This window comes from Pocillopora verrucosa, chromosome 4, assembly GCF_036669915.1.
Source record: "Pocillopora verrucosa isolate sample1 chromosome 4, ASM3666991v2, whole genome shotgun sequence".
In the NCBI taxonomy this organism is placed as follows: Eukaryota; Metazoa; Cnidaria; class Anthozoa; order Scleractinia; family Pocilloporidae; genus Pocillopora; species Pocillopora verrucosa.
In genome coordinates this window covers 29143416-29163379 of record NC_089315.1, presented here as the reverse complement: position 1 = coordinate 29163379, position 19964 = coordinate 29143416, and the positions used below count along the sequence as shown (strand labels likewise).

At 39.9% G+C, this 19964-nt stretch overlaps 1 protein-coding gene across 1 annotated transcript in view; it reads left to right on the top strand.

Moving 5' to 3' along the window:
* Positions 1–97: 97 nt before the first annotated feature.
* LOC131779139 (fibrillin-2) overlaps positions 98–19964 on the top strand; it is a 37283-nt gene continuing 17416 nt past the window's right edge. The window contains exons 1-33 of the mRNA XM_059095677.2: positions 98–474; positions 978–1060; positions 3014–3118; positions 3975–4070; positions 4306–4401; positions 4488–4634; positions 4971–5021; positions 5143–5268; positions 5571–5696; positions 5852–6004; positions 6221–6274; positions 6792–6911; positions 7350–7478; positions 7620–7742; positions 8117–8239; positions 8358–8480; positions 8748–8870; positions 11391–11549; positions 11741–11794; positions 12490–12627; positions 13190–13315; positions 13949–14071; positions 14448–14594; positions 14979–15029; positions 15483–15608; positions 16054–16203; positions 17026–17103; positions 17216–17338; positions 17768–17896; positions 18301–18420; positions 18877–18999; positions 19338–19460; positions 19827–19955. Of these exons, the coding sequence (XP_058951660.2) occupies positions 332–474; positions 978–1060; positions 3014–3118; positions 3975–4070; positions 4306–4401; positions 4488–4634; positions 4971–5021; positions 5143–5268; positions 5571–5696; positions 5852–6004; positions 6221–6274; positions 6792–6911; positions 7350–7478; positions 7620–7742; positions 8117–8239; positions 8358–8480; positions 8748–8870; positions 11391–11549; positions 11741–11794; positions 12490–12627; positions 13190–13315; positions 13949–14071; positions 14448–14594; positions 14979–15029; positions 15483–15608; positions 16054–16203; positions 17026–17103; positions 17216–17338; positions 17768–17896; positions 18301–18420; positions 18877–18999; positions 19338–19460; positions 19827–19955 (3820 nt within the window). The 5' untranslated portion in view covers positions 98–331. The remainder of the gene's footprint in view (positions 475–977; positions 1061–3013; positions 3119–3974; positions 4071–4305; positions 4402–4487; positions 4635–4970; positions 5022–5142; positions 5269–5570; positions 5697–5851; positions 6005–6220; positions 6275–6791; positions 6912–7349; positions 7479–7619; positions 7743–8116; positions 8240–8357; positions 8481–8747; positions 8871–11390; positions 11550–11740; positions 11795–12489; positions 12628–13189; positions 13316–13948; positions 14072–14447; positions 14595–14978; positions 15030–15482; positions 15609–16053; positions 16204–17025; positions 17104–17215; positions 17339–17767; positions 17897–18300; positions 18421–18876; positions 19000–19337; positions 19461–19826; positions 19956–19964) is intronic.

The window sequence follows — 19964 nt, the reverse complement described above, 5'->3', positions numbered from 1 at the left end:
GCTTTGAGAGTTGTAGGTATCAAATTTGACCACAAAGCCTCTTCGGCTCGCCAAGTGACATGAGGGTCAGGTATCTGATTTCCTGTCAGGCGTTTGGGTTTCCTGACGTTCAATGAAGCTATGCAAAAATCAACATAGCTTAGAGCGTTTTGAGTTCACGCCTTTGGAGCATTGGAGTGAGCAGAATTAGCTCAGAGCCTCTCAGCTTAAGATCTTTGTTTCAGGGGCCGTAAAAAACTTGCCTCTAGCAGACAGACGCCCCAAGTCGCGGGTTTCTCTCACTACACGAAAGTACAACTTACTATTGTTTGAAACCACAAAAGGCTTGTAGATGGCTGGGGGTTGCTTAATAGCTCTTCTGTGTGTGTTACTGCCGAGCAATTCTTTAGCTTTTGCTCAACAGCTCAATGCCACTGAAGGCCGAGGCCAAACTGTAGAAGGTGGTCCTACGAGACGACAACAAATACTAACTGGGTAAGTCAAATAATCTAACACATGCCTAACAAAACAATCCTCTTCCCAATTGATATTATTTCGATAAAAACATGCTTTTCACGTTCATAGCCCTATAAATGTGTTTTGTTTGAACACTGTGTTGGATAAATGTACTTGATGGAAAATCTAAGCTGGCTGGCGCGCATTCGTTGAATTGTGTTCAAAGTTCTTAACGCACTCGTAAATTACTTCCAGCATCGCCAAACTCGTGGCATGTGCTTGCGCTCTCGTTTGGAGTGCTATAATCAAGCAAAAAACGAACGCCAGCGGTGCATTTGTTATTGATTTATAATTAGAAATTTGCACGGGGATTTCTCGTTATCAAGGCTCGATTCATAGACGTGCTACAGTAGATGACAGATTTCGCTCTGATGTGGAATCTTGTCAGTTGATCGTGAGTTTATCAAATGTTGATTGGTTTTATCCCTGATGGTTTCATTTAATAACAATGAAATCCAATGATACTTTGATGATTCTTTCAGGCCAAATGTGTGCGGCAGTCGAATCAATCCCCAATGCTGTCCGGGATGGCAACAAAGGGCTTCCGTTGGGTTGTGTATAGTGCGTAAGTGTTGATCGCTTTCTTGGTGAGAAAAATACTTTTCTACCAAAAACTCGGAATTAGGCTTTGTTTTGTAACGTCAATATAAATCTTCCAATCTTCCTTCTCCTCCTTTTCCTGTTGTAATCTTACCAGCTAAGTTCTAATTCTCCGTGCGTGTATAACTTAAAGCCATATTTAGATTACCAAAAATGTTAAATTGCATCATTAAATCAAGTCTTTATATCATGTAATAAGATTTTCAAGAGAATTCCCGATAAGTGCGGTGAAAATCGCGCCCTTTCTTACTTTCACCTTTTAGTTTACCAAGGGAAGCGATTTTTTTTATGCCTAACTAATCATTAATTCAACCACAGCGTGTCAGAGGGAGTTTAAATTAACACATATCTAATATCCCAGGGCTGTATAAAGATGACATAGAATACAATCAAAGAACATTTTGCATACCGTCAGAAATTCAATTTTTGTTCAAGAATTAAAGGTCAAGGTCTTTTTCCCTTTCTGTATTTTGATATACGCATTAGGGTCAAATCAGAAGCGAGTGGAGGGAGGGGTGGTTGGGGGTTTAGGTAGTCATCCAACAGTTCAAAAAAAAAATTTGTGCAGCTCATACTGACAGCTTACTTACGTTTTTGAATTTGACGATAGAATTTAAGTGATCGAGATACTCAATGAACACATGTTTTTTACCCTTTATCCCTTCCCATTAAACTTCGTTTCCATGCTGTCCTTGTCACCTGGTTGCTTGCGTCGTGGTAGCGACTGAGGACGAGTTAGTTGGCAAATCGTTTTGATCGATTGTTAGCTGGAATCTTTCCGTGCGTCCATATATTCTGTGTGTGTACTAGGATAGTGTTGCAATTTTTCGATCTTTTAGAACACTGCGCGCTTGCGCCTACTCGGCGAAAGCGTTCGGTTAACTCTCAGAAGTGATCAATATTTGACTTCTCCCCAAAATATCTGTACATTATTCAGCAAACAGGTGATGAGAATGCTCAAACTTATCAGGTAGAAGTTAGCCTTATCTAACACCAAATTCTCCTAACTTATTTACAGGAAAATGTTTAGCAGGTTGAGGGGAGAATTAACAATCAGATCTTTGGAGTTAAAGGGTTATTGGTCGTGATGGTGAAACTGAATTTTAATTTTCGAAATTTCCTTATCTGCAACATGCCCAACTTGAAGGATCTCCATTATTGAGGCTTGGAAAACGATTGCATCGCTAGTCGAGGGATCCCCCTCTCTTCTATCCCCCTCTCTCCTATCGCCATAAGTTATAATTGAGTTCTTCCGCACGTCTGAAATATTGTCAAAATAGTATCAGAAAACATATTCTTCAGAGTTGAATCAATTCAACAAGAACAGTTATGCTTTGGTCCGATTTTTAGTTTTGCTTTACGATTTTCCCATGTGTAAAGGAAGTGATTCCATCCTGGGTTCTAAGTGGTCTCGTAACCAAAAGATATAAGCTGCATTCGTAGGCTTAAAATAAAAAAAATAGTTAACTCCTTTTGTTTTACCAATATTTAACAAATTTCCCTCTAAATTAAGGTAGCCAATGGTTGGAAGAAGTTCGTCCGTCGTGGTGTACTAATTTTTACAGAACGTCTAGTCTCCGTAACTTATAATTAACAATTTCACTTTTGATTGATCGACTTGAATCAATCTTCATCACCTTCATGTTTACTTAACCGCATTTATAAACACTTATACGGCCTTCAAAGTAACGAAGACTCCCGGTTCCAACCATAAAATTCTTTGAGGTATCTACAAAATCAGCCCACATTGGAGTTAAAGGAATAATGTTTACTTTGAAACAGCTTGTATGACGTCATCCTCGTAAATATTACACCCTAAAATAATAACAATAAAATTTAAAGAGACAGAAAACCCATATTACACGATTCGTTTTGCGTTTAAGTTGAAATAAAAAATATTATGGTATCCCTGTTTTAGCAATGTGCCGGTATGGCTGTGGTACTGGAGTTTGTTTCAGACCTGGCGTTTGTCGATGTCCAAATGGCGCGTTTAGTCCGTCATGCAGTGGGGTCCAGGTACAAGGTGAGTTAATCGGCTTGTTTGCGATAACTGTCATTAAGCTTTAAGCCAATAAACTGACTGCTCCAAACAATCAGCCACGGAATCGTTTCTTAAAAGTCCAGCTAACGGGTCCGAAGCCATACTTTGAGATCTTAAGGAATAGCACTGCTAGTCTCAACGATTAAAACAGCGCATGCTGTTTCGTTTCCAAAAGTTTGTATCGTTTGAATTTCAAAACTATTCATCTTTTGATATTGAATTTTCATCTTTTGATATTGAACAATAAAAAGGACGCTGTTCCTTTTAACAAAAAAATTCTCAGAAATACGTACAAACTTAAAATGTTAAAACCGTGTTTACATACTATCATCCGAACACACCAATCGACAAGTTGAAACGCTTTTACTAATGTATATCAATTATTTCATTAGAGACTTGAAACATCCGACAGAGGCCCTGATTTTAAGCTTTATTGACTTAGTATTTGTAATAACATGATTTCGAGTGCAATTTGGTGTTAATAAGCACGAGCAAATTTTTCAAAGACAACAAAATTGCACGAGCCCGTAGGGCAAGTGCAATTTGTAGTCTTTGAAAAATTTACAAGTGTTTATTACTCGCACTCGAACTGAATCATGTTATTACTTGTATAATATTTATGAAAAAAAAAAACATCACAGAAAGTTAAGACAGACGAAATTTTGAAAGCGTGCGCGCACTCTTTGTAGTTTGTATTCGGGTTCTAGTTATAACTTTGACTTGAGTTACATCAGAATGCATTCGTTCTCAGCTAATCAGAAGCGCGAAATTTTTTCATGTATATTATTAAATCCTAAATTCAGTTTGATTGTAAGGTTTTTCCTTGGAATTCTTTCAGGCGGACAATGTAACGTATTATGTTTTAATGGTGGAACTTGTAACAAAGATAACTGCACCTGTAAAAATGGATTCACTGGAAAGTTCTGTCAGTCACGTATGTAGATCCTTTCGTCACTTCTCGATTTAATTCATGTTGTTTGTTTTTGGGATGTGCGATGGCCTTACGGTTGATGCGATGGATTCCTGGTCGAGAGGTCTGGGTTCGAGACTTGGCCAGGTCATTTTGTTGTATTCTTAAGCAAAACACGTTACTTTCACAGTGCCTTTACTGAAATCCCTAGTCTAAACCATAGCCTTAAACCCTTGACTAAAATTTTCTTCTTTTCCAGCCATTTGTCAGGAGCAGTGTCTCAATGGAGGTCGCTGTGTTGGACCTGACAAGTGCGCATGTCCGTATGGATTTACTGGAAACCGCTGTCAGCAAGGTATCGACTTAATATGAAAAATTTTTTGAGGTATGATTTCCTGAGCTAATTTCATGAAGCTTACCGTAAATTTGATTATTCTTTAGATTACAGGGTTGGTCCTTGTTATACCAAAGTTAGAAACCGGATGTGTCATAACCAATTACGGGGTGTGGTCTGTACAAGACTCACATGCTGCGCAACTATTGGACAAGCGTGGGGGAACCCGTGTGAACGTTGTCCTAGCAAACCAGGTGTGTTCTTCAATCTTTTTACTTAACTCTTAAACGAAGGGTCTAGGCGAGACTCCTCTTTTAAGTCTTCTAACTGTTAAGATAAAACTGAAGATAATGCAAACATTATCTTATAATATATAATCTAGGTATTGACCTTAGGTGCTCTGACCTCGAAATGACTCCCGACTCAGAGAGGAATTGGGATTAGGGGTTCTTTCAGGTGTCTAACACTGAGTCAGTAACAAGATCTAAAATGTAGTTGAAGCCTGTCAGTTACATTTTTGTACATTGTAAAACTTACTTATATGGTATGATAGTTGATGATGAACTTTATTTACTTTCTCTCTGAAATAGAACCCTGTGATAGAGGATATCTCCCAAATTTTCGAAGCAAGGCATGCCAAGGTATTTTGTTATCAGTTCATATTAAAAATTATTGCGCCATGGTTTTTGATTTTTTCGTAAAACGAGAAAATGCTGATGTAAAACTACAAAACCTCACACTGTCTTATGCTTTTTTAATCAGACATCGATGAATGTAAAGCTATCCCAAAGATCTGTACAGGTGGAAGATGTATCAACACTATTGGGAGCTACCATTGTGAATGTCCCGCGGGAAAAAAACTTAACACAGACTCTCAGAAATGCACTGGTAGGTGTAATTTGCCTTTGGATGCCTGGTGAAATAACGATAGGATAGAAATAATGCTTTTGGGCACAAGTTTCTTTTTTATTACTTCCTAGCCGTGAACCATGACATACTAATTAATGACGAAGATCACAATTAAAGCGACCTTAAACGTTTTTACATCGATAGAAACATTGCATAGACCAAGATTTCATATCTCTATTCATTCCTTACATTTTCACTCTCTTCTTTTTGGAAACTCGATAACCTTAGATTTGACATCTCACCGTGATCAGGTTAAATAATAACATTCCGTTTGATTCCAGACATGGATGAATGCACCGAGATTCCAGGCATCTGTGCCAACGGCCGATGCGAGAACACCGACGGTAGTTTTCGATGTGTTTGCAAAGAAGGATTTATTCTGAGCGAGGACAAAAGCTTTTGTATAAGTAAGATATATTATTCATCCTTTCCCATAATCCGTACACAGTTCTCCTAGACATGGCTCCTACTGCTCCGAGGAGATTCCCGCCAATTGTGGATTTTATATTTTGAGGATGGTCACAAAATATGTTAATTTGAAATAATCTTCTAATTTTTTCAGGCAAAAAATCCGGGTATTGTTATCAACGAGTAGTGAATGACTACTGTGTTGACCAGTCCTCTTCAAACACAACTAAACATGGCTGCTGCTGCTCCAAGGAGAGTCCTGCTGGCTGGGGATCACTCTGTGAACGGTGTCCTTCCCGGCAGACACGTGAGTTGCACGTGACTAACTCTTGATCGCTCGTCATCAGGAAGAACTCATTTTTCCTAATATAAAAATTTTTACTCTTTGGTGAATTCATAACTTGAACACGTAATGAGGTATAACGCAACTTTACTCTGACTAGTTAGATTATCCAATATCCTTCTCTGACTTTTACTCGAGATGGCAGTCAACCATATAATTTTTTCTCCCATTTATTTGTAGCGGAATACTCAGAATTGTGCCCAAATGTTTCTATTCCAACTCCCAAGCCTCCAGGTATGTCATCACCCAAATATACTTGAAATGATAAAATCCGTTGAAATGGTATATTTTTTCTGTTATACATCGTTACATCCTCGCAAATCTTGTTTATCAGATCAACTGAGTCTGATATGTGGAGTTTCGTGCACGCTTATTGTAACATAGCAAGTGTTCACACCATACGAATCACGGTTGTTTTGCACAATCTTTACTCTTGCTCACATACGTCTTTTTGTTCTGTTCCTGTTTCCCAAGTTTGCACCAGTTTTGCTAACGCCATCAAGAAGGGCTTAATTATTTCGTGGTGCATTTTCCTCTAGTTACGGCAGACCATTCTGGTCACAAATGATTTTTCAGTCACTCCTCGATGAGGTTCGTAAACCTATGAACAAAGCTTCGTCAGTGAGTGAACTAACCCTAGAAGCCCTCGGTTGCAGAATTCCCCTCTACTTTTTGCTTGAGAAGAGTGCTCCACGGAATCAATGTTGATTCCTGACATAAACTACTTTTTATTCTATTTTTCCCCTGGAAGTGGACGAGTGTAAAAGACAAGGGAACGCATGTCTTAATGGCAGATGTATCAACGTTCCAAGCGGCTTCCTGTGCTTGTGCAATACAGGATATGTACTTGGACGAGACAATAGGTGTCTCGGTAAGTGTGTCGCAGAAACAAACCTTTCCCATTATAAACCGAGGAGCAATAAATTTTAATTCTGCATGAGGAAGAGGCCTTTTTAGGAAAACTGAAATGTTGTCCCCACAGTGTCGTGTGGAACACTTTGGGTGGTAAAATCTCCAAAGATTCGATTATGTCTGCCATCATTTGCCATCATGATGGCCTTTAGTGCTGGATGCTATCTTGGCCAAGAGGGTTATGAGCGTTGCACGAGCCATGGAGAGGTATATACACATTGCGAAAAAAGCCTTTTCCTATCAACACTATCCCACTAAATTATACATATAACATGTAGAGAAAAAAGAATACCAGTCTCTAAAATGTTTCTGTCGATTAAAGTGGTCTGTAAGTTTTTGTTGGTAAAGTCCAGGATTTCCACGTTTCATCAATGGCTGAAAAAGTGTTGTTTTGCAGATGTAGACGAGTGTTCAGCGAATTCGCTGCTATGTAGAAATGGGCTTTGTATTAACATGAACGGTACTTACAGATGTGAGTGTAACCCCGGCTTCCAGGTGTCTTCTGACGGGAAAAGCTGTTCTCGAGGTTAGTATGCTACTCCCGTTCGAACATTCCTTAGCATAGAAATCTCTCTAACTCTCAAGACTTGATGCCAATCCAGGAAGTGGTTATCTCCGAGAGAGATTCACTTAACACCTTTTTTTAAACAGTTCTCTTGTTTCCCAGGTGTCGACCCGTGCTCTCAATCGGGTGTTTGTGAGAACGGCGCTTGTGTGAACACAAGAGATGGCTTCACTTGTCAATGTCGCAGCGGATACACATTGACGTCTGACAAAAGAACATGCACAGGTGAACACGGTTCATTTCATTCGAGTTAACCATTATTGTGCTGCAGAGGAACGTCAACGTTTGTTACATGTTACCATTATAGAAGGATTCTTGCAGATGAATCTCGTGGAATTCCTTACCATGTTAAGCGGAAATCAATGTAAGACATAGAGATCGTTACAATTAAATCAGACTACTGTCAACTGGGCAGCCTTTTGCGCAGGCTCTCGCCTTAACTCTCTTTATCGTTTGCAGTGATCGCATCGTTCTCTTGTGGCTTCGTTCCATAGTCGTTGCTAAGATATTTATTTCGTGGCCACAATTACTCACACGTGGCTTCTGAACATATTTTGACCTGTCATTTAATGTTATTGGTTGCCATCTCTTTTTGGCAGATATCGATGAGTGTAAATCCCAGTCCGTCTGCAGTAACGGCCAGTGTACTAACTACCCCGGAGGTTATGAATGTTCGTGTGATACTGGGTTTGAACCAAGCTCTGACATGCGCCATTGCAACGGTGAGTATACTTCAGGAACTCTGAAACTCGCTGTCATTCCAAAATATATATTTTTTGCCAAACGATTCTTCAATAAATGGATATAAAGTTTAAATATGTAATTGCTGTTATTCTACAGACAAAGACGAATGTCGTACTCCGCGATTCTGTGTCGACGGAAAGTGCGAGAACAGTCGAGGATCATACCGCTGTACATGCCACAAAGGGTTCCAAAATACAGCAGATCCAAGAGTTTGCATAGGTAGTCACTTGCATCATTTTAATTTTGAAATATTTCTATTAAAGTTTTGTTAAGAGATGTTATTCGATGGCGATTTATCCTGTCGTTTCGTCTTTGGAGACATACCTTAGTTCCAGCAGGTGGGAAAAAAGTATGGAAATTCAGCTAAAACATAAAGACATTGAGACGCCATTAGTTTGTGTAATTCAATATCATTAATGATAAAATGAGTAGCATGGGGTTAGAATGAACTGTTAAAGTAATCTTCTCAGTGTTGTAACATTTCAGATATCGATGAGTGCCTACAGGATAACATTTGTAAGAATGGTCGCTGTGTGAATGAGCCAGGTAGCTTCAAATGCACTTGTGAACGTGGTTTCACCCCAAGTGCTGATGGGAAAGCTTGCATAGGTAAGATCACGTGCAGTCTCTTACTCAGTCAAATAAGAAAGAGAGGATAAAGCTCTCTTGAGCTCATATCAATTTTATAAAAAACTACCAGAGGTAATCGTGCACAAGCCAGAGCTTCTGTTCTCTGTCTTTGGACGGCCTGGAAAGGTTGCGACGCTTCTGTCTCCAACAGTACAAAGTCTTAGACTCGGAATGGGTATTTAGCATGATAGAGCATAAATTCAATTCAGTGCTGTGGTGCATTTGAAATCGAAACAAATTTAAGCCCTCGCGCGGGCTCCTAGAAAACTGGAAGAGTTTGGCGAAAGAAAGAAGAGTTTCTTTGAAACAAATTATTTCATGCCCAAACAACCCAAAATGTCAATTTTTTCAGTTCTTGCCGTGACACCACAGACGACGATAAACGTCTCCCAATCATTTGAGGATGGCGCGCGATTAGAAATAAAAGTTTGTGGCCAAATGACCGATTTTGGATTTTGGACACAAGTGGCCGATTTTGTATTTTAGCCATTAGCGGCTGATTTTGGATTCTGCCCACTAGTGGCCGACCTTGGGTTTCGGCCACTAGTGACCCATTTGGAATTTTGGACACTAGTGGCCGACTTTGGATTTTGGCCACTAGTGGGCGATTTTGGATTTTGGACACTAGTGGGCGATCTTGGATTTTGGCCACTAGTGGACGATCTTGGATTTTGGCCACTAGTGGCCCATTTTAGATTTTGGCCACTAGTGGTCGATTTTTGATTTTGGACACTAGTGGGCGAGCTTGGATTTTGGCCACTAGAGGCCGATTTTGGATTTTGGATTTTGGACACTAGTGGGTGATCTTGGATTTTTGCCACTAGTGGCCCATTTTGGATTTTGGCCACCAGTGGCCGATTTTGGATTTTGGACATTTGTGGGCGATTCTGGATTTTTTCCATTAGCGGCTGATTTTGTATTTTGGACACTAGTGGCCGATCTTGGATTTTTGCCACTAGATGCCGATCTTGGATTTTTGACACTTGTGGCCGACATTGGATTTTGGCCACTAGTGGCCGTTTTTGAAATTTGGATACAAGTGGGCGATTTTAGATTTTGTGGCCGAGTTTGGTCACTAGATGCCGATCTTGGTTTTTTGACACTTGTGGCCGCTTTTGTATTCTGGACGCTAGTGGCCGACTTTGGATTTTGGCCACTAGCGACCGATTCTGGATAAAAGTGGCCGATTTTAGATTTTGTTCGCCAGTGGCTGATTTTGTATTTGGACACTAGTTGGCCTATTTATATTTTGGCCAGTAGCGGACGTTTTTGGATTCTTGACACTAGTGGCCAATTTCGGATGTAGGACATCAGTGTCACATTTTTTTTCTTCGACATAATTGTTTGATTATTGTGTTTATTGGTTTGTGCCTCCTATTTAATAGGTAGTGAACCACTATTTTATTCCTAGCTGATAGCCACCAGCCCAAGATTTTAGTTTATGCTTTGACACTACAGAAGACAGCAGAAAACGATAAACCTCTAATAATCATTTTAGGATGGCGCGTCATTTGAAACACATTATTTCCTTGCTGAAACATCTTGATAGGTGTGAAGACTCAGAGGAAAAATGTTTGTTCGAAGGGAGAGCATTTTACCGTCTTAATCAGCAAATTATTCCCAGTAGATCTGAAGATGTAACTTTTTCGGTTCTTGCTGTGACCCCAGAAAAGACGATAAACATCTCAGAAAATTCTCAATTCTCATTCTCACCACGAATGCGTAATTTTAATCAAAACTTTTCCCCGTTGAAATATCCCATTAGGTGTGATCTGCACCTCATGGAAACTTTCAGGAAATTGTTTGAATCAGAGAATTATGCTTAAGAGACCCGCTAAATTTGTGAAGCGAGCAAGCTGCGAAATACGATACCTTCAGTTTACAGGGTGACTCCAGTAAATGGATGATGGAATGGCAGAATTCCGGAATATCCTAAAACGTGGAACGCCTCATTTTATGAAACAAAAGTCTTTGCAATAAAAATAAGAAAATCATTTAAAATTAACATTGTAAAATCTAAAGAAGTAGAGTTTAATTTTAATTGGTGCTTAGAGTACAGGTGAACCGTTAGGCTTTAGAGCTATCCCCTCTCGATCATTATTATATAACTATTGTTCATTATGAGTACCGTTAATTTGATAATTTGTTAGTATTTAATTATTGGTTGAATTTCAATTTGTCACTATGTTCTTGAATTATCTTTCTCTTGTGGAACGGGGTACTCATAATATGTGGTATGCGGCAGGTTTTCTGTTTTGCATCTGAATTAAAATCTTTTGCAACATAACCTTCTAGCGTCATTATATAGCCTCTAGTTCTTTTCATTGCTATAAAAAACTGTGCTGTACTAGTAGCTACACGCAGTCTTAGACTGCCTATTTTTAACAACACAATTGCTCTGGAATAGATATAACTAGATATCACACAAAGCCTGACTGTCAAAACATTTTGCGAAGAATCTAGGAAGGTTTTAACTTTGCCATCGTTGTAATTGTTTAGATACAACACTTGGTCGCTGTTACGCCAAGGTAGAAAGCAGCCGATGTTCTCAGCCCTTGATGAGATTCCTTACGCTATCGCAGTGCTGTTGTGGAATGGAGAATGGTGGTCAGCGAGGATGGGATGATCCATGTACGCCGTGTCCTCTGAAGGGTACAGGTAGGATTGATTTGCTCTTTACTTCGCGATTAAAAATAAGGAGTCGCATTGCTTTAAGTAGGGGCTTTGCGGTCGCATGTCCGCAAGGTTGTTCTTCGTCCGCTGTTCCCAGGCTGAATGTGAATTTGGAGTTTTGATTCTTATAAAAGGGGTAAATGGCAGATGTTGATAGTGTTTTGTCTTGTTTACAGAGAGTTACAACCGAGTTTGTTGTAAAGGACCCGGAATGACTTGCGGTGGAGATGGTAAGGCCACATGGATGTGCAATTTCGTTGTTAGATTAAGTGAAACGTATAGGGTGACGTGGAGGGAGGGGGGGGAGCCCTCATACTGGGTTATTACTTACATTTGGAAGTATGCCACTTGTTTCCTTATAATAATTTTAACTTCTGACTGATGAGAGGAGGTGTGGTCAAATACAACTAACGACCGCCCCCCCACCCCTTCCCCCATCTCTCTCCTTTACTTACGCCTTTGCCTCGAATTATTGCAAACAATCCGTTTTTCGTGACAACGTTAGCTCTTTTTGCATGCCAAAAATTATCTTTCCTATTCGCCTAGCCAGTAATGATAGGGTTGATTTAACTAGTTTTGGGCAAACATCTGTTTTTGTTTCTAACTATCTTACTATTAAAAACTGACTTATGGCGTCCTTATTTCATCCATAATACTAAGAAAATTAGTCTTTAAACGGTTAAGAATATATGAAAGTCATATATTTGAATTGCGGATAAAGACGTGAACGAAAGTGATCCTCGCAGTAACGTGCACTACTTAAGCAGTAGTGAAAATAAGCCTGAAAAAAATTCAGGCCTGTACGGGATTTGAACCCATGACCTCTGCGATACCGGTGCAGTGCTCTACCAACTGAGCTAACCAGCCAACTGGGAGCTGGTTATTATGTTGGTTCCAAATAAACCCGTGAAGCTCTTTTCTTTAGATGTTGATGAGTGTGTGAATAACGCTGGCATGAAGACAAATGTGTGTACCAACGGACAGTGTCAAAACACGATGAAGGATTACATCTGTGTTTGCAACCCAGGCTACCGCAGCGATGTTACTAAAAAGCTATGCAACGGTTAGAGATAAACTATATACTCTTGGGTGTCTTTAAAGGGAGTTTAATACTTGAGCAGTTTTTAACTTAAAGACAGACAGCAGGGTAACTGACAGACAAAGAAAGAGTTTGATATTGGACAGAGGTATGCACAGACAGACTGACAGAAGAGCTAACAAAGAAAGACTGAAAGGCTGACAGGATAGCACACTAACACACTGAAAGGCTGACAGACTGACATTCACTCTGGCGTTATATTCTGGTTATATTCCCCACCGACAAAGCACCACAGTCTCTTCAGAAACCTACCCATTTATTCATCTGACAGACTGATAGTTGACATACTGACATGAAGAGGGACATTCAGCTAAATTTTCGTGGAGATGTGGTTAGTTAAACAGCATTGATCGATGATGGAAACATCATTATGTGCGCAGTAGGGACGTAACACGCTTTTAAGAATAGACACCTAATATAGGCTCCTCAAAAATGTTCGCTTTCTGTTAACTTATGCCTCATGAAGCTATACAAAACAATATTGTTGATCATCAAAATTATTAGGTCTCCAATGTTTTCTTTTTAGACATCGACGAGTGCACAGAGGACCCAAGACTTTGCCTAGGTGGAAGCTGCCAAAACTTAGCTGGCACTTTCTCCTGTGATTGCCCCAAAGGATTCTCTTTAAATACTCAATCTAGAATCTGCGAAGGTAAAGATTTGTTTGTGCAAGTCCAATTTTCTTCCCCTTTTGATTTTGCATACAAGCTTTTCGATTGTTTCCGTTGCAGTAATGAAAATGTCGTAGTGAGTAAAATCAAGCTCTACATTTAAGAGTACGTGAAATTTTAACGAGTGTTCTACTTAGTAACCTTTAATACAACTCATGTCTAACGACGCTAGCCGCTTTACGAGACAAATCGCTGAGAAAATTACACAGCATGGAGGCTTTTCCATCCTATCTAAGTTTAAATTAGATCCCTTTGAAAGCCCTAGAATGTAGAACGGCCATTATTAGAAAGCGATTCTCCTTCCCTTAAAAAAGTCTCATACTTTTCCTTTCTATGATCGATGATTGATCGATTGTCGTTTAACCAAACCCAGATGAATAACAACTGCTGATCAGAACGAAAATTACATCGCAAAGGGCCGGTAAGAACCCATAAGAAAATCCCTACGACGACCAGCTCGTGATTATTTTGAAATTTGCACTTGATTGATTGAGGATAGCCAGAGTATTCTAGGCCAATCAAACAGGGCAGACAGTGAAGAAAAACTAATTAATCACCGGAACTGCTCCTAACTGACCTCCTATACTTTAACCGCGCTATTTATTCACTTTCAGATATTAATGAATGCGCCTTCGAGGGTCAGTGTATTGCTGGAACGTGTCAAAATACTTTTGGTAGTTTCCGATGTCAGTGTCCTCGTTATTACGAATTAGATGGATCGGGCAGGATTTGCAAAGGTATCCCTAAAAATTGAATATAAATGATTTGCAAACCAGAAGGCTATAAAATTGAGAAGTTTGTCTTCCGGCACCCCTTTATGGAAAATTGGCAATCTAAAAGTTTTTCATGGTCATCTATTTGGTTTCCTTTTCATAAATACGCCTCCATGCCTTTGGTCTGTAAATTAAAAACAAACATGAAGAGTCGACTTCGTTTGAAAAGAGCTATCGATGATAAAAAACCTTTCAACTTTACAACTACTACATTCTAATGCAATAGTTTTTGGAGGTTAAGCGATCTTCCTCGACAAGCTACGGCTATAATTTTGTCCAGTCATTAACCATTAAACTCTGTTATTCGTGTAAATGTGACTTTGTTATTGAAAACTTTCAGACAAAAGAACAGCGCAATGTTGGACAAAAATCATGAACAATCGCTGCGAGGAATCCATCAATGGCGACGTTTCATTAGAAATGTGTTGTAACACCATAGGTAAAGGCTGGGGAAGTCCTTGTGAAGAATGTCCTCCCAGGAAAGGAGGTAAGCGATATTTTGTTTTGGTAGCGTCGAGTTGCACATCCTGGTCTCAGTCTGCACTTGCATTCCTTTCTCAGTTTTCTCTCTTCCTTTTTTCTCTTTCTTCCTCTCGTTATTGTGCAACACGTGGGTTTGATGCATAAGCAGATTGGATCTGTGCTACAGATCCTCACCTAGGCAGCCTTATGTTATTCTTGAGTGAAGTGGCGCAGATGAAACGAGAAATTTCGTCCACTTGTACCTCTGCACCCCAACTGACCGCCTGATCATAATATAGGTTAAAATAGATTTTCTTCCGTACCATTAAATCCCATGAGCTATCGAGCACCACCATCCCACAATTTAAGCGCAAATATTAAAAACGAGTGATGAAACTCTTTTTTGCAGATGAGCGGTGTGCCTTAGGGTACGCCATTCAAGACGAACCAAGATGTACAGGTAACTAATGGGAGAGCTATTTCTCGAGAAGTATGAGGCTATATGGAATTGAGAAAGCAGCCATCACTGCATGTGATGGGTTACGTAACGATATCAAATCAACAAATTAATTAGTAGTGATACCTATCATGATCGACAGTAACACTGAGCCACTTCTTTGTGGACTCCTTAACTTTTTCATTTCTTTTGCCTTATCTCTAAAGAAGTAAAAATTTTTTATTGCAATAAAAGTTTGATTCCTATAATATCTGGGCTCATCAAATAGAACCAAAGAAACGTTTCTTCAAAGAAGGCGCTATTTGCACCCATTCCCCTATGTAAATGGCAAAATTTTCTGTCGTGCGGATCTTCACAGTTCTTTACAACTGATGGGCGAAAGGTTGTTTAACTAAGTCTTATGAAGTATGTGCGCCCTTCAGTGATGGTAGATGTCTTTGTATTTGTGGTTTGCAGACATCGACGAGTGTACCCAGTTCCCCGGCTTGTGTAAGAATGGAATCTGTCGTAACACTCTTGGTAGCTTTGTTTGCGAGTGTTCTACAGGCCTGACTTTGGACTTCACACAAAAAAACTGCGTGGGTAAGCATAGGTTTGGTCCGTCAATGTTATGAAAAGATGAAAACTGCTGGCTTATACCTCTTGCAAAAAAAGCCATCTCGTATGATCTCATTTTTTTACCTTTCCTGTTTTGATGAGTTATGTGGGCGTTGATTCAGCAATTTCCTAGAACTGATTTCCTTTTGATAGCTATGAATTAAAGAATAAAAACGTCCATCAACTGGCGGCTGAAGAAACGACTGCCCAGCTAGCTCAGCGACACTGATCGCTGGTGCAGAAGTTGGGTCTATCTGAGTATACATTATTATGCGATCGTAAAGATCATGGTAATCATTCAAACCATCTTCTTAGCGATCACAGCGACCTATAAAAACAAATCCCTTGTTTTTAGACATAAGGCATGATAAATTTTGTTGATGTTACCAAGATTAATGACAATTATGATTTTCTGTCGGTCTTCTCCCAGATCTTCGGGAGGACGTGTGTTACGGTTCTGTCTCCTCCAGTGGCTGTGAAAGGCCATACCGAGGAAGGTACAAAAAAGTAGACTGCTGCTGTTCCAAGGTGGGATCGGGTTGGGGTAATCCATGCCAAGAATGCCCATTAGAAAACACAGGTAAATAAATACGGACAAGGAAATATCAGGCCACGATGGTGAACGTTCTATAAATACCTCATCCCTTCCAAATTATGATTTGATTTCAAGTCACTGTCTCCCAAGTGTCTCTCTCGTGTGTTGTTTACTTATTTTCGGCGTGGCGAGTCAACTGACGTCCCTTGAGTTTCCGAGGTTGAATGAGCAAAATCTTAGACATGTGAAACAAGCCGTTTCTAGATTGCTCTGAGAAGGGCTAACGCTCGAAACGTCAGCCTTTAAACTCTTTACGGTGGCTAATTTACGTTTTCAACTCAGTTGTTAACACTAAATTACCTGTTATACTCTTCCATCGACGCAGCACCATAGTTTCTCCAGAAACTTACCCCCTTTATTAATTTCTAGGTTCTCCTATTGGGGGTGATCTGTGACTAATTTGCGCGGGATTTCCTTTATAGTAACAAAATCGAGACGCAAATTTCTGAAGTCGATGTTCTCTTAGAATAATTAAGCGTAGTATGTTAACGAGAAATCTTATTGTATTCTCATAATATTTTAAACGGTTTACTGTACAGTTTCATTAAAAGAAGCGACTCTTTGAAATAAAGGCTACCCTAGAGTGACACAGAATTTCCAACAAATATCCAGATGCTACTCCTACTTGGAAAGTAACGCGGCTTCTCCATGTAATCTATATTTTCGAACTGGAGAGAACTCGGATTCAGGGTGAAGTACCTGATATCCCCTTTTTTCTCGATGTTTTCATGTGGAAGAAATCAATAGAGAAACCGTGCCGGGACCCCAGCGGATGGGTTGTAACTGCAACTATGTTGTTTCATTTAGATCCGTTTGAAGAACTATGCGGCAATCGAAGAAAGGGATTCAAGACTGTGGATAGTCAGACCGGACCGAGAGTTGAAGGTTTTTCATATCATGAAAAAGCCAGGCATTTTAATTCATTTTATTTATTTTCGTTTTACCATTCCGTTATTCCATTGTGAGCTTATCACTACCGTTTCCGCTCCTATTTTAGATGTAAACGAATGTGCGATTCAAGGCATTTGTAACAACGGACAATGTGTGAACGCACAGGGAGGATTCCAGTGCGAATGTACATCAGGGTACGCCTTGGACAGTGAGGGAAAGGACTGCATAGGTAAGGAATACTTTTTCATACCCTCAGCTGGATTTTTTTCTAGAAAAGAATTTTCCTAACATCTTCAAGTAGTTGGTGCTATGGTAACAAAAATTGAGTTTACGATTTCCTCATGCAAGACGACTGCCTCTCGCGCATGAAGAAGCTCTTTAAATCACTAATTTACTTGATCTATTCCTCAATCAAATTCAAGTATTTTTTATTTATATAAATCATACTTTAAAGATTTAAACTTCCATTTCATTCTTCCAAAAGGTCTTGATAAAATTGTCCCCGCGGGCTTTTCTCTCTCCTGCAAGAAAAGCCGCTTGTCGAGGGATAGCCTTAGATTGTTTGCTTAAGTGTCAAAGCCTTACGTTAAATTTCAAATAAAGATAGCACTGAAAACAAGTTCTTTGAGTAACATACGTCCATATTGCCGTTTTTCAGATATCGATGAATGCCGAATATCTGCGGGGTTGTGTGGCAATGGAACTTGTACCAACATCGCTGGAAGCTTCCGCTGTGACTGCTTTACTGGATTTGAGAATGCTCCAATGATGATGGAGGTCTGTATTGGTAAGTGCTAAGAAATTCGATCACCTTCCGACTCTCTTAACAATGTAATTCTGGGCTTCCTCAGAATTGCAGAGTTTGCCACCCATTGGTTTTGCGAAGCTTCTCAGGGCCTCTTGAATCACCTAGAGATTTATGCGTTGTGGTAAGTTGAACAGGGAAATCAGGCCATTGGTCGGGTACGTAATATATGGGTCGTCAGTGTTGAATATAGCACGCATATATCCATACATTCTTTTTGTCTCCTTCTTGCGCCCTTGAAGGTAATTTCCAAAGAAAGGCACTTCATCTTTCTTGATAAGGCTTTTAAAATACTGATGTTACTTTCAAAATTTTGACGCCGCGCACTGTGATGCAGTTCATTGGCTGAATGTAATGCACTGGACAGTGAATTTTTTTTTCTTCAGACATCGATGAATGTGAGCGGAAACCTTGTACGGACGGTACATGCGTGAATACTGAAGGAAGCTACAAGTGCATTTGTCCCAACGGAATGGAGCTTATGAAGGATAATGTGACGTGCGAAGGTTAGTTATGCTCATTGTTGACCGCGATGGATTTGCTTCGTACCCTACACGGAGGTTTTACTTGGTAAAAAATACATAGTTTCATCGATTGCGAGTGGCGAAGAAGGTAGAGAGATGACAGCTGGAGGGTGTCAGAAATAATCAACATGTAATTTACTCTAACAAAATAAATACATTTCCCAGAAAACTGATTCTGAGACAGGACAGTAAAACGTGTTGACGGGAGGGTCTTGATAAAACGCCGAATTCTCCTAACTAATTTACAAGGAAATGAATGACAACACAATGGAGAGGTACAATTGGGATCTTGGAAACGAGCGAGTAAAGTGAATCCCGTCGGATTTATGTTTTAGTGAATGAGTTGACGATGCAGGCCTGTAGCAAACACAATGATACATCTCGTTGACTTTGCTAGAGAGCAACCACCAACTTGTTAACGTACAACTTTATTTTCAGACGAAAATGAATGTTCAGATCCAAACAAATGCCGTAATGGTGTTTGTCAAAACTTCCACGGAGGCTATCAGTGTTTGTGTGACTCCGGTTTCGTGGTCACGGAGGATATGAAGGCGTGTATAGGTTAGTATCATACTGTTATGTATGTTCCGGTCAATAGGCTGATCCCAGCTATGGAGTCGAGTAATGCTCAGTGACAACAGGAACAACGTGCGTCATAAGAACGTTGGGTGACATTTGAAAATCGCCAATGGCTGCGAAGGAGATTTTTTTCAAATAAATGTTTTGCCAATCACCCGAGTAGAGATACTCAACAGCCGATAGAAAGTATTAAGCTGATGTTCTAAGTAATATTATAAATTTATGTGATTGAGCTATTTCGTCTGCATTAATATACTACACTGTTTTAGATTACCAAGATTGCATGTGATAGTCTCAACTTAATGTGTTAATGTTCACAGATATCGATGAATGTCAAGTGGATAACGGGAACTGCCGGGAAGTTTGTAACAACACTCTTGGTAGCTTTGTGTGTGACTGTAGAGCTGGCTTCACGTTGCAGCCTGACGGAGTCACATGTGGAGGTACGGCACATGCGTAATGATTCTCAGAGAAAACCCTAACTTTTTTATAATCACAAATTGACTGGGTTCAATTGCACAATGATCGTTGTCGAATAGCGACCTATCTATTTTCCCGTTCAAATTTCTTGTATTTTAACAAACTTCTTAGCATTTCTTTGTCTTCCGAAGATGCTCTTGGAAATGGCACTGACAACACAGGTACCCCAAATATGTCATTCAAACGACAATGACGCTTACGCGTGCTCTCATATATTTTTGAAAAAAGGCAATTATACTTGCGTGCTGAAGCACCAAATACCTTTCTCCAGGATTCCTGAGTGCTACTCCGAGTTGATGAATGCGTGTTCACCATACCTTTGATTACAGATATCGACGAGTGTTCGCTTGGTGTAGACATTTGCGGGACGAATAACACATGCACGAACTCTGAAGGCGGGTACTATTGCACCTGTGGCCCTGGATATGTGCCTGCTGTTGACAGGAGATCCTGCATTGGTAGGCTAA